A 16,554-nucleotide genomic window follows, 5' to 3' on the forward strand; every position below is an offset into this window, starting at 1 on the left:
ACGTTCACAAAAAACATAACAATTATTTTAAGAATTATAGATACAGAACTCCTCTATGCACTCGCTATGTCCGATTTTTAAAATAGCTTTTCGGTGAAAGCACATTTTGCAATATTCTCAGTAGATAGCCCGGCATCACAGGGCTAGCTATTTAGACACCCACCAAGTTTAGAACTCACCAAAATCAGATTTACTATAAGAAAAAGGTTATTACCTTTGCTGTCTTCGTCAGAATGCACTCCCAGGACTTCTACTTCAATAACAAATGTTGGTTTGGTTCAAAATAATCCATAGTTATATCCAAATATCCTCTGTTTTGTTTGTGCGTTCAAGACACTATCCGAATGGTAAAGAAGGGTGACGCGCACGACGCATTTCGTGACAAAAAATGTCTAAATATTCCATTACCGTACTTCGAAGCATGTCAACCGCTGTTTAAAATCCATTTTTATGCAATTTTTCTCGTAAAAAAGCGATAATATTCCGACCGGGAAAGCGTGTTTAGGTTCAAAGACGAAAGAAAATAAAACATGGGTTCGACTCGTGCACGCGCCTCAGCCCATTGTCCTCTGATAGAGCACTTACCAAAAGCGCTAATGTTTTTCAGCCAGTGGCTGGAATTACATCATTCAGCATTTTCCCGCCTTCTGAGAGCCTATGGGAGCCGTAGGAAGTGTCACGTTACAGCAAAGCTCCTCAGTCTTCAATAAACAGAGTCAAGAAGCTCAAGGAATGGTCAGAGAGGGCACTTCCTGTACAGAATCTTCTCAGGTTTTTGCCTTCCATATGAGTTCTGTTATACTCACAGACACCATTCAAACAGTTTTAGAAAATTTAGGGTGTTTTCTATCCAAAGCCAATAATTATATGCATATTCTAGTTTCTGGGCAGTAGTAATAACCAGATTAAATCGGTACGTTTTCTATCCGGCCGTGTAAATACTGCCCCCTACCCCCAACAGGTTAACCAGGCAAGGGGTAGCTAACTAAAAGGCTGGTGGTGATTGGTTAGCTACGGGGAAGCAAGAGAGTTGCCTTGCGCTCTGCCCACACTCATCGCTCCCTAGCAGCTCACCAGCTGATGTAGGCTGTGTGTACTGGGTGTGGCGCTTCCTTCCCACTGCTGAACAGAACTTGCTAATATTAATTGTGCTCATCACTGAAAACCTCTCAACCTCTCCAAAAACTCTTGTCCAGTCCACTTAGTAGTCAGTTTTTAGTCACAGAGATAATTTCATCTGACCTCATTTTAGTCACCTGAAATTATATATATTTTTTGTTTAGTTCTAGTTTTTTGGGGGGGTCTATTTACTGTAGTCAGTTATAGGCTCATCAATTCCCACTGAAAATAGGTGTTTGACAAATATTTTAGTCACACTTTTTTGTTGATGAAATTAACACTTATTCACTGTGGAGGGGAGTGAGTAATGAATCCCCGTTGCACTTAATATATCTGTGTACAGTTACTTAAAAACGATTCCAAAAAGTCAACTGGCAGTAGCACATGCTGGGAAAAGGTTATTTGTTTTCATAACTTTAAAACATTTAGTTGATGTGACTTCTCCTTTAGTTTTGAGTCAGTACCACATACACATTTTAAGTAATAATGACTCTTTATTGACTTTGAGTTCAACTTACAGGACGTATTTGAGCAAAAAACGCCTTGGGCTTTAGAGGGTACAGTAATGTTTATGTGTGTCATACAGTAATATGTGTGTGTGTGCGTGTGTGAGTGCATGCATGTCTTATACAGTATTGTGTGTGCGTGTTATATTCCAGATAACCCCAGGATGATCGGGAGTGTGTCTGTAGCCGTGAAGATTCTGGACGTGAATGATAACCCTCCGTTGCTGACACAGTACTTTGAAGCCTTTGTCTGTGAGAGTGCCAATGCTGGACAGGTACAAAGGCACACACACACTTTCATAGATACACACACACTTTCATACACACACATGCACACACACACGTATATACACAGGTAGGACCTGGACAGAGCCAGACCAGGAACCATTATTTGCAGACCTGTAATATTATCATATGAAGAATTACTCAAAATTATGACATACTGCAGCAAAATATGTGCATAAGCAAAAATATGAATTAATAAATGCATAATTTGAATTTCTGTGCTATGTCAGTTTCACTCACAACCTGTCTCAGGGTTACTGACCTGACTGTCTCTCTCGCCCCTCCCCTGGCTGTTGTCTGATTGTCCGGTGACCTCAGCTGATTCAGACAGTGACGGCAGTAGACACAGATGATCCGCTGGGAGGTCATCACTTCTACTACAGCCTGGCCCTAGAGGCAGCTAACAACCCCAACTTCACCCTTAGAGACAACCAAGGTAAATAAATATTTTTATTATACAGCAGTAAACCCACATGATTTCCTGGACACAGATTTTTGCACGATGTATCACCTTTTTTGTGGGTATTATTTGTCGTCAACTGCTAAGCCAATTCAGCAATATTTGTCTAACTCAGTCATTTGCGGCTATAATTACAGCTACCTTGTTGTATGTGTGGCAGATCACTCTGCTTTATAGAACAGGGAGTGGGATCTGCAGACCAGATAAAAAACATATATACAGTACCAGTCAAAGGTTTGGACACACCTACTCATTCACGGATTTTTCTTAATTATTTTACTATTTTCTACATTGCAGGATAATACTGAAGACATCAACACCATGAAATAACATATGGAATTATGTAGTAACCAAAAAGCGTTAAACATATCAAAATATATTATATATATTTTGGATTCTTCAAAGTACCCACCCTTCGCCTTGATGACAACTTTGCACACTCTTGGCTTTCTCTCAACCAGCTTCACCTGGAATGCTTTCCCAACAGTCTTGAAGGAGTTTCCACATATGCTGAGCACTTGTTGGCTGTTTTTCCTTCACTCTGGGGTCAAACTCATCTCAAACCATCTCAATTGGGTTGAGGTCGGGGGATTGTGAAGGCCAGGTCATCTAATGCAGCATTCCATCACTCTCCTTCTTGGTCAAATAACCCTTACACAGCCTGGAGGTGTGTTGGGCCATTGTCCTGTTGAAAAACAAATGGTAGTCCCACTAAGCTCAAACCAGATGGGATGGCGTATCGCTGAAGAATGCTGTCGTAGCCATGCTGGTCACGTATGCCTTGAATTCTAAATAAATCACAGACAGTGTCAAGAGCAAAGAACCATCTCACCACCTCCTCCATGCTTCACAGTGGAACCACAAATGCAGAGATTATCCGTTCACCTACTCTGTCTCACAAAGAGACCAAAGAACAGATTTCCACCGGTCTAATGTCCATTGCTTGTTTTTCTTGTCCCAAGCAAGTCTCTTCTTATTATTGGTGTCCTTTAGTAGGGGTTTCTTGCAGCAATTCGACCATGAAGGCCTGATTCACGCAGTCTCCTCTGAACAGTTGATGTTGAGATGTGTCTGTCACTTGTGACAGCATTTATTTGGGCTGCAATATGAGGTGCAGTTAACTCTAATGAACTTATCCTCTGCAGCAGAGGTAACTCTGAGTCTTCATTTCCTGTGGCGGTCCTCATGAGAGCCAGTTTCATCATAGCGCTTGATGGTTTTTGTGACTGCACTTGAAGAAACTTTCAAAGTTCTTGACATTTTCCAGATTGTCTTAAAATAATAATGGACTGTCATTTCTCCAGCCTTATTTGAGCTGTTCTTGCCATAATATGGACTTGGTCTTTTACCAAATAGGGCTATCTTCTGTATACCACCCCTATCTTGTTACAACACAACTGATTTGCTCAAATGCATTAACTTCTTTGGGATAGGGCGCAGTATTTTCATGGCCGGATAAAAACGTACCCGATTTAATCTGGATAATACTCCTGCCCAGAAACTAAAATATGCATATAATTAGTAGATTTGGATAGAAAACACTCTAAAGTTTCTAAAACTGTTTCAATGGTGTCTGTGAGTATAACAGTACTCATATGGCAGGCCAAAATCTGAGAAGATTCCATACAGGAAGTGCCCTGTCTGACAATTTGTTGTCCTTCTGTTGCATCTCTATCGAAAATACAGCATCTGTGCTGTAACATAACATTTTCTAAGGCTTCCATTGGCTCTCTAAAGCCGCCAGAAAGTGGAATGGGGTTTCTGCTGTCTCTGGGCGAAGAACAGCAGGAGAATTTGTAAGTGGTCAGCCTGGGGACAGTGACAATGGAGATGCGTTTTCACGAGCCTACTCCATTTTTTTCTTTCAGCCTTTGAATGAATACAACGTTGCCCGGTTGGAATATTATCGCTATTTTACGAGAAAAGTAGGATAAAAATTTATTTTAAACAGCGTTTGACATGCTTCGAAGTACGGTAATGGTATATTTTGAATTTTTGTCACCGTTTGGATAGTTACCTGAACGCATGAACAAAACGGCGGTATTTGGATATAACTATGGATTATTTGGAACCAAAACAACATTTGTTGTTGAAGTAGAAGTCCTGGGAGTGCATTCTGACGAAGAACAGCAAAGGTAATCCAATTTTTCTAATAGTAATTCTGAGTTTAGGTTGTCCCAAACTTGGTGGGTGTCAAATTAGCTAGCTGTGATGGCCGAGCTATGTACTCAGAATATTGCAAAATGTGCTTTCGCCGATAAGCTATTTTAAAATCGGACATAGCGATTGCATAAAGGAGTTCTGTATCTATAATTCTTAAAACAATTGTTATGTATTCTGTTAACGTTTATCGTGAGTAATTTAGTAAATTCACCGGAAGTTTTCGGTGGGTATGCTAGTTCTGAACATCACATGCTAATGTAAAAAGCTGGTTTGTGATATAAATATGAACTTGATTGAACAAAACATGCATGTATTGTATAACATAATGTCCTAGGAGTGCCATCTGATGAAGATCATCAAAGGTTAGTGCTGCATTTAGCTGTGGTTTGGGTTTATGTGACATATATGCTTGCTTGGAAAATGGCTGTGTGATTATTTGTGTCTTTGTACTCTCCTAACATAATCTAATGTTTTGCTTTCGCTGTAAAGCCTTTTGGAAATCGGACAACGTGGTTCGATTAAGGAGAAGTGTATCTATAAAATGGTGTAAAATAGTCCTATGTTTGAGAACTTTGAATTATGACATTTTGTGGTTTTAAATTTGGCGCTCTGATTTGTCACTGGCTGTTGAATAGTGTGGGACGATTTCGTCCCACCTCCCCTACAGAGGTTAAGAAGTAAAGAAATTCCACAAATTAACTTTTAACAAGGCACATCTATTAATTGAAATGCATTCCAGGTAACTACCTCATGAACCTGGTTGAGAGAATGCCAAGAGTGTGCAAAGCTGTCATCAAGACAACTTTGAAGAATCTCAAATATAAAATATATTTTCATATATTTTACACTTTTTTGGTTACTACATGATTCCATATGTGTTTTATCATAGTTTTGATGTCTTCACTATTATTCTACAATGTAGAAAACAGTAAAAAATGAAGAAAAACCCTGAAATGAGTAGGTGTGTTCAAACTTTTGACTGGTACTGTATATATACTTTGTTATTCTTTCAATTAAGGACTATAGCTTTAAACAGAGTTTTCTCTCTGCCCCATGACAAAATGTGTAGACTTCTAGGAAATGTTCTTCAAAACCTCAAAATGTTCTCTCCGCTGCCAAGAGGTCGGCCTTTAAAATGTTCCTTCCCAGGGCCCGAGACTTTCACTGCAAAAACATAGTAAAACTCTGTGTATGCTATGTTTATCTCACTCGAGTTATAAGCAGGTCCCTGATGAATATGCTTTCACAAAAGGGAACCTGGTTTGAGAACCCCTGTTATGCAGTGCCTTTAGAATGTATTCACAGCTCTTGACTTTTCCCACATTTTGTTGTATTTAAAATTGATTAAAATGAGATTTCTTATCACTGGGCTACACACAATACCCCATAACTGCATTCATGTTTTCTTTTTTTTTACAAATTAATAAAAAATGAAAAGCTGAAATGTCTTAATAATTATTCAACCCCTTTGTTATTGCAAGCCTAAGCTTCTTATGGCTTGAATCCCGTTAGCGGGATCAATATGACGACAGCCAGTGAAAGTGCACGGCGGCAAATTCAAAACAACAAAAATCTCATAATTAAAATTTCTCAAACATACAAGTATTATACACCATTGTAAAGATAAGATTCTCCTTAAACTAACCAGATTGTCCGATTTCAAAAAGGCTTTACGGCAAAAGCAAAACATTAGATTATGTTAGGACAGCACCTAAACAAGAAAACCACACAGCCATTTTCCAAGCAAGGAGAGGCGTCACAAAAACCAGAAATACAGCTAAAATTAATTACTAACCTTTGATGATCTTCATCAGATGGCACTCCCAGGACTGAATGTTACAAAATACATGTATTTTTTGTTAGATAAAGTTTGTATTTATATCCATAAACCCCATTTTACATTGGCGCGTGATGTTCAGAAAATGTATTCCCACCAAAACCCCCGGTGAATAAGCACATCAATTTACAAAAATACTCATCATAAACGTAAAAAAAAATGTACAACAGTTTTATTGAAAGAATTATAGATATACTACTCCTTAATGCAACTGCTGTGTCCGATTTTAAAATAGCTTTTCGGCGAAAGCACATTTTTTCAATATTCTGAGTACTGAGCTCAGCCATCAAAGCAAGCTATACAGATACCAGCAAAGTTCTGGAGTCAACTAAACTCAGAATTAGTATTATAAATCTTCCCTTCCCTTTGCTGATCTTCGTCGGAATGCACTCCCAGGACTCCTAATTCCACAAGAAATGTTATTTTTGTTCAAAATACTCCATATTTATGTCCAAATACCTCTGTTTTGTTCATGCGTTCAGATCACTAGCCAAAGGCATAACGCGTGAGTGTAAAACAAGAGACAAAAAGTCAAATAGTTCCATTACCGTTCGTAGAAACATGTCAAACGATGTTTAAAATCAATCCTTAGGGTCTTTTTAACATAAAACGTTGATAATGTTCCAACTGGACAATAGCGTATTCATTACAGAAGAAAAAGAAGGAGCAGTGCGCCAAACGTGCCGGCGCAGTAAACAACTCACTGCTCCCAGGCAGTCCACTGATTGACTGAGCTCCTATTCTCTGCCCAGTAACAGTAGATGGATGAAACAAGTTTTTAAAGGCTGTTGACAGCCAATGGAAGCCTTAGGAAGTGCAAAATGACCCCACAGACACTGTAGTTTGAACAGGGATTAGATAGAAGAACTACAAGTCACTTCCTGGTTGGATTTTTTCTCAGGTGTTTGCCTGCCATATGAGTTCTGTTATACTCACAGACATCATTCAAACAGTTTTAGAAAATTCAGAGTGTTTTCTATCCAGATCTACTAATAATATGCATATCTTAGTTTATGGGAGTGAGTAGCAGGCAGTTTACTCTGGGCACGTCAGTCATCCAAGCGACTCAATACTGCCACTATCCATAAGAAGTTAACAAGTCACATAAAAAGTTCCATGGACTCACTCTGTGTGCAGTAATGGTATGGCAACTGCTCGGCCCCCGACCGCAAGGCACTACAGAGGGTAGTGCGTATGGCCCAGTACGTTACTGGGGCCAAGCTTCCTCCATCCAGGACCTATATACCAGGCTGTGTCAGAGGAAGCCTTAAAAATTGCCAAAGACTCCAGCCACCCTAGTCATAGACTATTCTCTCTGCTTACGCACGGCAAGCGGTACCGGAGTGCAAAGTCTTGGTCCAAAAGGCTTCTCAACAGCTTCTAGCCATAAGACTTCTGAACAGCTAATCGAATGGCTACCCATACTATTTGCATTGCCCCCCCCCTTTTACGATGCTGCTAATCTCTGTTTATTATCTATGCATAGTCACTTTAACTCTACCTACATGTGCATATTACCTCAATTACCTCGACTAACCAGTGCCCCCACACATTGACTCTGTACCGGTGCCCCCTGTATATAGCCTCACTATTGTTATTTTACTGCTGCTCTTTAATTATGTGTTACTTTTATTTCATATGTTTTACTTATCTATTTTTACTTAATAAATCTTCTTCAGGCTAGGGTCTACTTTTCTCAATTTCCACCTGACTGACATGACCAAAGTAAACTGCCTGTTGCTCTACCAGCAAGCACTACTGTATCAGCAGTACTGTATCATTTTAGTCAACAAGATTTTTGCAACGTAAGCTTAACTTTCTGAACATTCGAGATGTGTAGTCCACTTGTGTAGCTAGCAGGACTGACTGTGTTAGCTAGCCAACGTTTAATCACTTCTGTGTTATGAAAGGTACCAGACATGGACACGAATGATCCATTGGTAGTTTGTTGTAACCAAGTATTGGTGATAACCGTGTGTTATTGGATGCTAGCATGCTAGTTAGCTACGGCGTCATAGGACACGGTGCACTGGAAGAAGCTGGAAGAATACTGTACCAAGTTATCTAGCTGAATAAACTAAGTTTGAGCCTATTCCTGGTAACATTGAACACCTGTAGTTTACATCAATTATAATTTCTAAAGTTGAAGTTGGAAAGTTATATTTGAGTGTCATTGAGTGTCATTGAGTGTTCATTCCAATCTCCTTTGCATTAGTGTAGCCTCTCCTGTAGCCTGTCAACCATGTGTCTGCCTATCCCTGTTCTCTCCTCTCTGCACAGGCCACACAAATGCTTCACACCGTGTGGCCGCTGCCACTCTAACCTGGTGGTCGCAACGCGCACGACCCATGTGGAGTTCCAGGTCTCCTGCAGCCTCAGTTCACCCTCCAGACCCTCGACTTCTTGGCGCTGACGGAAACATGGATTACCACAGAAAACACTGCTACTCCTACTGCTCTCTCCTCGTCTGACCACGTGTTCTCGCATACCCCGAGAGCATCTGGTCAGCGGGGTGGTGGCACTGGAATCCTCATCTCTCCCAAGTGGACATTCTCTCTTTCTCCCCTGACCCATCTGTCTATCTCCTCATTTGAATTCCATGCTGTCACAGTCACTAGCCCATTCAAGCATCACCCTCCAGGTTCCCTTGGAGAGTTCATCAATGAGCTTGACGCCTTGATAAGTTCCTTTCCTGAGGATGGCTCACCCCTCACAGTTCTGGGTGACTTTAACCTCCCTACGTCTATCTTTGACTCATTTCTCTCTGCCTCCTTCTTTCCACTCCTCTCCTCTTTTGACCTCACCCTCTCACCGTCCCCCCCTACACACAAGGCAGGCAATACGCTTGACCTCATGTTTACTAGATGCTGTTCTTCTACTAATCTCACTGCAACTCCCCTCCAAGTCTCCGACTACTACCTTGTATCCTTTTCCCTCTCGCTCTCCTCCAACACTACTCACTCTGCCCCTACTCAGATGGTATTGCGCCGTCGCAACCTTCGCTCTCTCTCTCCTGCTCCTCTTCCATCCTATCATCTCTTCCCTCTGCTCAATCCTTCTCCAACCAATCTCCTGATTCTGCTTCCTCAACCCTCCTCTCCTCCCTTTCTGCATCCTTTGACTCTCTATGTCTCCTATCCTCCCGGCCGGCTCGGTCCTCCCCTCCTGCTCCATGGTTGACGACTCATTGCGAGCTCACAGAACAGGGCTCCGGGCAGCCGAGCGGAAATGGAGGAAAACTAGCCTCCCTGCGGACCTGGCATCTTTTCACTCCCTCCTCGCTACATTTTCTTCCTCTGTTTCTGCTGCTAAAGCCACTTTCTACCACTCTAAATTCCAAGCATCTGCCTCTAACCCTAGGAAGCTCTTTGCCACCTTCTCCTCCCTCCTGAATCCTCCTCTCCCTGCCCCCCTCCTCCCTCTCTGCGGATGACTTTGTCAACCATTTTGAAAAGAAGGTTGACGACATTCGATCCTCGTTTGTTAAGTCAAATGACACCGCTGGTCCTGCACACGTTGCCCTACCCTATACTTTGACCTCTTTCTCCCCTCTCTCTCCAGATGAAATCTTGCGACTTGTGACGGCCAGCCGCCCAACAACATGCCCGCTTGACCCTATCCCCTCCTCTCTTCTCCAGACCATTTCCGGAGACCTTCTCCCCTACCTCACCTCGCTCATCAACTCATCCTTGAACGCTGGCTACGTCCCTTCCGTCTTCAAGAGAGCGAGAGTTGCACCCCTTCTCAAAAAACCTACACTCGATCCCTCCGATGTCAACAACTACAGACCAGTATCCCTTCTTTCTTTTCTCTCCAAAACTCTAAATTGCGTCCCACCTACTCAACAGCCAGTGTAATCCCGTGGCGCGATATTCAAATACCTCAAAAATGCAAAAACTTCAATTTTTCAAACATATGACTATTTTACACCATTTTAAAGACAAGACTCTCGTTAACAAAGTTTAGCGGTAGCTTGTTGGATTCCTTTGTCTGCATGTTGAACGATAATTAGATTACTGAAATCGATGATGCCAACTAAACTGACTTTTTGGGATATAAAGAAGGATTGTATCCAACAAAAAGACACTACATGTTGTAGCTGGGACCCTTTAGATGACAAATCAGAGGAAGATTTTCAAAAATTAAGTGAATATTTAATCGCTATTTGTGAATTTATGATATCCTGTGCCGGAGGAAAAATATTTTGATGTGGGACGCCATCCTCAAACAATTGCATGGCATGCTTTCGCTTTAAAGCCTACTGTAAATCATACAGTGCAGTTAGATTAAGAGGAATTTAAGCTTTTAACCGATATGACACTTGTATGTACCTAAATGTTTAATATCCCTAATGTTTATGATTATTTATTCGAATTGTCGTGCCCTCCAGTTTCACCGGAAGTCGTCCTGCTAGTGGGACGCCTAGCCTTAATTAACACATATTTTTCTTAAAACTGTATTGTTGGTTAAGGGCTTGAAGGTAGGCATTTCACTGTAAGGTCTACACATTTTGTATTCGGCACATGTGATAAATGAAATTAGATTTTTGAATGACTACCTCATCTCTGTATCCAACACATACAATTATGTCTATGGTCCCCCAGTTGAGCAGTGATTTTCAAACAAAGATTCAACCACAAAGACCAGGGAGGTTTTCCAATGCCTCGCAAAGTAGGGCACATATGGATAAAAAAAACATTTTGACATTGAATATCCTTTTGAGCATGGTGAAGTTATTAATTACACTTTTGATGGTGTATCAATACACTCAGTCACTACAAAGATAGAGACTTCCTTCCTAACTCAGTTGCCGGAGAGGAAGGAAACCGCTTAGGGATTTCACCATGAGGCCAATTAAAACAGTTACAGAGTTTAACGGCTGTGATAGGAGAAAACAACTGAGGATGGCTCAACAACATTTTAGTTACTCCACAACACTAACCTAATTGACTGAGTGAAAAGAAGGAAGCCTGTACAGAATAAAAACATTCCAAAACATGCATCCTGTTTGCAACAAGGCACTAAAATAATGCTGCAAAAAATTGCCAAAGCAATTCACTTTTTGTCCAGAATACAACATTATTTTGGGGCAAATCCAATACAACCCATTACTGAATACCACTCTCCATATTTTCAAGCATAGTGGTGGCTGCATCAAGTTATGGGCATGCTTGTAATCTCTAAGGACTGGACATTTTTTCAGGATAAAACAATGTACGGAATGGAGCTAAGCACAGGCAGAATCCTAGAGGAAAACCTGGTTCAGTCTGATTTCCACCAGACACTGGGAGATGAATTCACCTTACAGCAGAACATTAACCTAAAACAAAAGGCCAAATCTACGCTGGAGTTGCTTTACCAAGAATACAGTTAATGTTCCTGAGTGACCGAGTTATAGTTGTGACTTCAATCTACTTGAAAATCTATGGTAAGACCTGAAAAGGATTGTCTGGCAATGATAAACAACACATTTGACAGAGTTTGAAGAATTTTGAAAAGAATAATGGGCAAATATTGCACAAACCAGGTGTGGAAAACTCTTAGAGACTTACCCATAAAGACTCACAGCTCTAATCACTGTCAAAGTTGCTTCTAAAAAGTATTTACATATGTAAATGAGTTCTGTATTTCATTTTCAATAAATTTGCAACAATTCTAAAAACATGTTTTCACTTCGTCATTACGTGGTATTGTGTGTAGATGAGTGAGAAAAAAACATATATTTGCATTTTGATTTCAGACTGTAACACAACAAAATGTGGAATAAGTCAAAGGGTATGAATTATTTTTGAAGGCACTGTATAAGACACTTAACCAGGCCCCGCTTTCTCTGTCCTATTGCAGACAACACCTGGATATTAATAATGATGCATCATATTTTTTATTTTTTTTCTACTGCATTCATTGATTGTATGTTGTTTTACTCCATGTGTAACTCTGTGTTTTTGTATGTTGTCGAACTGCTTTGCTTTATCTTGGCCAGGTCGCAATTGTAAATGAGAACTTGTTCTCAACTTGCCTACCTGGTTAAATAAAGGTGAAATAAAAATAAAATAAATAAAATAAAAATATGACATACTGTATCAAACCAGGCTTCTCTCTCTGTCCCTGATTTAGACAACACAGCATGGATCCTGACGCGTCGCGGGGGCTGGTCTCAGCAGGATCAGTCAGTCTACTACCTTCCTATCTTCATCTCAGATGGAGAGCAGCCAGTCCAGACCAGCACCAGCACCCTGACCATCCGTGTGTGTAGCTGCGATTTTGAGGGCAACATTATGTCCTGTAATGCTGAGGCCTACCACCTCCCGGCTAGTCTGAGCAGAGGGGCGCTCATCGCCATACTGGCATGTATCTTCGTCCTGCTCGGTAAGTCATGATCTTGTTCTTCTTCTATGGAATGATTGTCTACACTGTTGATCTGCTTTATACTTACTTCATAAGCTACTGTATATTCATATTGTATTTATATACAGAACATCAGATTCCAATCTAGACAAACCCTCTTTTACCGTATCTATGCTTCTTCTTTTGAATGTCTTAGTCCGGTAAACCAATTCACTAAATTCACTAAAGCAACCATTAATAATCTCCCATAGTTTCGGTTTCTGTTGTATCTGACCATGTCTCTTTTCTCTCCTCTAGTGATGGTCCTGCTCATGTTGTCCCTCCAGAGCCACCGTAAGAAGCCCTACCTGCACGATGAGGAAGACAACGTCCATGAGAACATTGTCCACTACGATGACGAGGGGGGCGGAGAAGAGGACACCGAGGCCTTCGACATCGCTGCCATGTGGAACCCCCGTGAGGCCCACCTAGTGGGGAAGCAACGTCAGGACATGCTGCCTGAGATTGAGAGCCTGTCGCGTTACGTTCCCTTAGCATCAGTAGGCGGGCCGGGTAGTGGTTGTGGTGGTGGAGACAGCAACGTCCAGGGGTATGTGCTGGCCAAGCTCCTGGAGACGGATCTGAACCCCTGCGCCCCGCCTTACGACTCCCTGCAGACGTACGCCTACGAGGGTGAGGGATCAGTGGCCGAGTCCCTGAGCTCGCTGCAGTCTGGGTGCTCCAATACTGATCATGAGTATGACTATCTCAATGACTGGGGGCCCAGATTTAAGAAACTGGCAGAGATGTACGGGGTTCTAGAGACGAACAACCCTTCCATGTGGTAGAGGGGAGGAAGGAACGAGCGACTCCCCCCTACATACACACACCTTAGAGAAAGAGAAGATACAGAGACATAGAGAGACAATGACTGAAACAGTGACAAACAGAGAGAGGCTGAAACAGAGAGATATAGAGACACAGGACTAGAGAGAGAGAGAAATAGAGTTTGAAAGGTGTGCTCGCCATATAACTGTAGCACTTGCGATTGCACAGCTAAGCATCGCCTGTTCTCCACAGCCTTGGAGGCCTGAGCCGTGTAGCTTTCTAGCTACCATCACAATCCCTCCCCATCCACAGGAAGAGGCTTTAGAGGAGCCTGGACTGACTGACTGACAGACAGCTAGCACAACGAGACCCTCAAAGCAAAGGGCTTCAAAGCACACGTTAGTTAACTCCCATGGACGACCCAGGCCCTAGCCACAGGCGCCAGCAGCTCTTTGGTCCAAAGGGTTCGATTCCCCTCAGAAGAACACAAGATAGGGGAGCGAAGGGCAAATGTGGAACTCAGAATACATTACCTTCCTGTACACATGTATGCAGGAGACAAACAAACTCTGAAACGCTGACTTATTTTGGCAGTTTGTTTTGCCAATTTTATTTTATATTAAAAAATAATAATAATAATTCTATCTTCTTTTGGTCACGCTTAAGTTTTTTTATTATAAGCCACTATGTGACAATATTTTTTTTTAAAGGTAATGATTTGATGAAAAGTTGTATCGTTATTGTTGCAGCCATTTTGATTTGAGAACTGCTATTTATTCCCGGTAGCTCCATTATGTGGCTGTATCTTATTAATTAATTAATTCATTTTTTAATATGCTGTCCTTATATTTAGTGTAACTTATTTTTGGGGAATCAAACAAACACTGGACTTGTGTTGGATGTTATCCCAAGGTTGTGGGATCGGCATAAATTATGTTCAAATATGTTCAAGCGTTATCGTGTAACATAAATGTTTCAATGGCGTCTAATTGCATTTCTGTTGTGTGTGTTTCTCAGTGTCTTGTTTCAGACAGAGTAAGGGAGATGTACACTCAGTAATCCTGTTTGGATTTTAAAGTTAATTTGTTTAACGTGTCAATCCATATTTTGTTAGTATGAACACTTTGTTTTTTTACTGCTGTTTAGGAGCATGAAGCATGATCATGCATTCAACAGGACATTCTGTGTGTCTCAAATGGTACCATATTTCCTACATGGGCCCTGGTCAAAAATGGGGCACTATTTCTTATATTTAACTAGGCAAGTCAGTTAAGAACAAATTCTCATTTACAATGAAGGCCCTTGCCAAACCCTCCCCTAACCTGGATGACTCTAGGCCAATTGTGTGCCGCCCTATGGGACTCCTGATCACGAACGGTTGTGATACAGCCCGGGATCGAACCCGGGTCTGTAGTGACGCCTTAGACCGCTGCGCTACATGGGAGGCCCACTATATAGGAAATCGGGTTCCATTTGGGATGCAGGAACAATCTTTAAGCTCTTGTTTTGAGATATACTGTCCATGATACCACAGCAGGACTGGGGGACATTACAGTAACTGATTTGATTTGAGGATGCTAAGTTACCATCAACTTCTCAGTCAACATCACAAACATACCTGGATGAACACAAACAGAAGATTTATGAAATAACCATTTCATCAGGGTATCAGCCATGAACAGGGGTGGAAATGGGGGGGAGGGGTCTGAGACCAAAACAACAGAGATCATGGTGCATCTGTCCTTTTGGAGAAACCAAACTGTCCACCACATTCACTAGGCCTACTCCTCCATGTTTTGTGGCATAATCTCAACCCTCACATTCCGACCAGTGGACTTTGATAACTTTGATAATCTGCTTCTTTATGTGCCAAATGTAAAGAAGTTAAAAAAATCACTTCAGAACGCCAAAAATAAATAACGATGTGAAATTATATTTTGATAATTTCTGAATGGGTGAAATCTACTTGAAATATGTGTGGTATCAGTTATGCTACAGTATGTGGTATTTGAATGTAAATGTGTTTTGTATACTTGGCAATAAAATACAAAAATAAAACCTTCTGTTGTCGACATTCGCAGAGATCGCATTCATGGTAAACACTGCAGATGCTGGCTGAAGTGAAAATTACCTTTTAAATGTTAAGTGCTGTGTACTTGATTGATTCCCCGGGTTTTGAGTGCTAAATAAAGGTGTTTTGTTACTTTTGTGCCTTTTTAGGTATTTTGGCATTCATTTCGGGAGCTTGCTGAAAGCAAGAACAACTTTAGATATCCGACATACTTATTAGTCTCCTCCTGCTGCCAACTGTAGAGCCAAACTGTAAAAGCTACCAACATCAAAATAACTTTAAAACATGCAGGCTGACTGACTTCAGGTTGACTGAAAAAAAAGGTTTTGATACTACTAAGACTTTTCAAACTACAACCACTTTTGCATCAAACCCATTGCATTTTAATGTCCATAGAAAAATTCTGGTCACTACTAGTCTTCCACCTTTAAGATAGAAACACTATTCAAACTTTACAACGTGCAGACTGGTCTGGAATAGGTTGTTTGTCAAAAGAGAGTATCAACAATGTGTACTTTTATAAATGTAACTTCAAAGGCAAAATGTGGGTTAGCCACTCCTCTTGATCCATTTCAGCAACAACAACCAACTCAACGTTGACATGTGCAGACTGACTCTACTTAGATTGTATCAACAGAACTTTTTGCTACCATTTATACTTCATAAACTACCATTCGTTCTTCACATTAATTGCAATGGCGGATGCAGGCTTTAACATTCTAAACTAAAATCACTGCCACAAAACTTTCACCTGTTCAAACTAAAGCGTGAAAAAAACACATTCCATGGCTTATGATGCTATAGTACTCACTCTAGCCTACTATACTAGCCAACTATAATCCACTATAATAACTCTCCACCTAGAAACAACCCCAAAATAGGTCACTATAACTATCCTATAGCCTATGAAACCTTAATTAACTACCATTACTAATACAGTCACTACCACTACTACTAC

General features: G+C 41.0%; 1 protein-coding gene across 2 annotated transcripts in view; it reads left to right on the forward strand.

Moving 5' to 3' along the window:
* The window catches only part of LOC106578590 (cadherin-20), a 55,963-nt gene extending 40,366 nt beyond the window's left edge, over positions 1-15,597 (forward strand). For both annotated transcript variants that reach the window (XM_014157580.2, XM_014157579.2), the window contains exons 9-12: positions 1,779-1,900; positions 2,229-2,346; positions 12,488-12,739; positions 13,016-15,597. In XM_014157580.2, the coding sequence (XP_014013055.2) occupies positions 1,779-1,900; positions 2,229-2,346; positions 12,488-12,739; positions 13,016-13,545 (1,022 nt within the window). In that variant the 3' untranslated portion in view covers positions 13,546-15,597. The remainder of the gene's footprint in view (positions 1-1,778; positions 1,901-2,228; positions 2,347-12,487; positions 12,740-13,015) is intronic.
* Positions 15,598-16,554: the final 957 nt, after the last annotated feature.

Source organism: Salmo salar, chromosome ssa19 (genome assembly GCF_905237065.1).
Source record: "Salmo salar chromosome ssa19, Ssal_v3.1, whole genome shotgun sequence".
In the NCBI taxonomy this organism is placed as follows: Eukaryota; Metazoa; Chordata; class Actinopteri; order Salmoniformes; family Salmonidae; genus Salmo; species Salmo salar.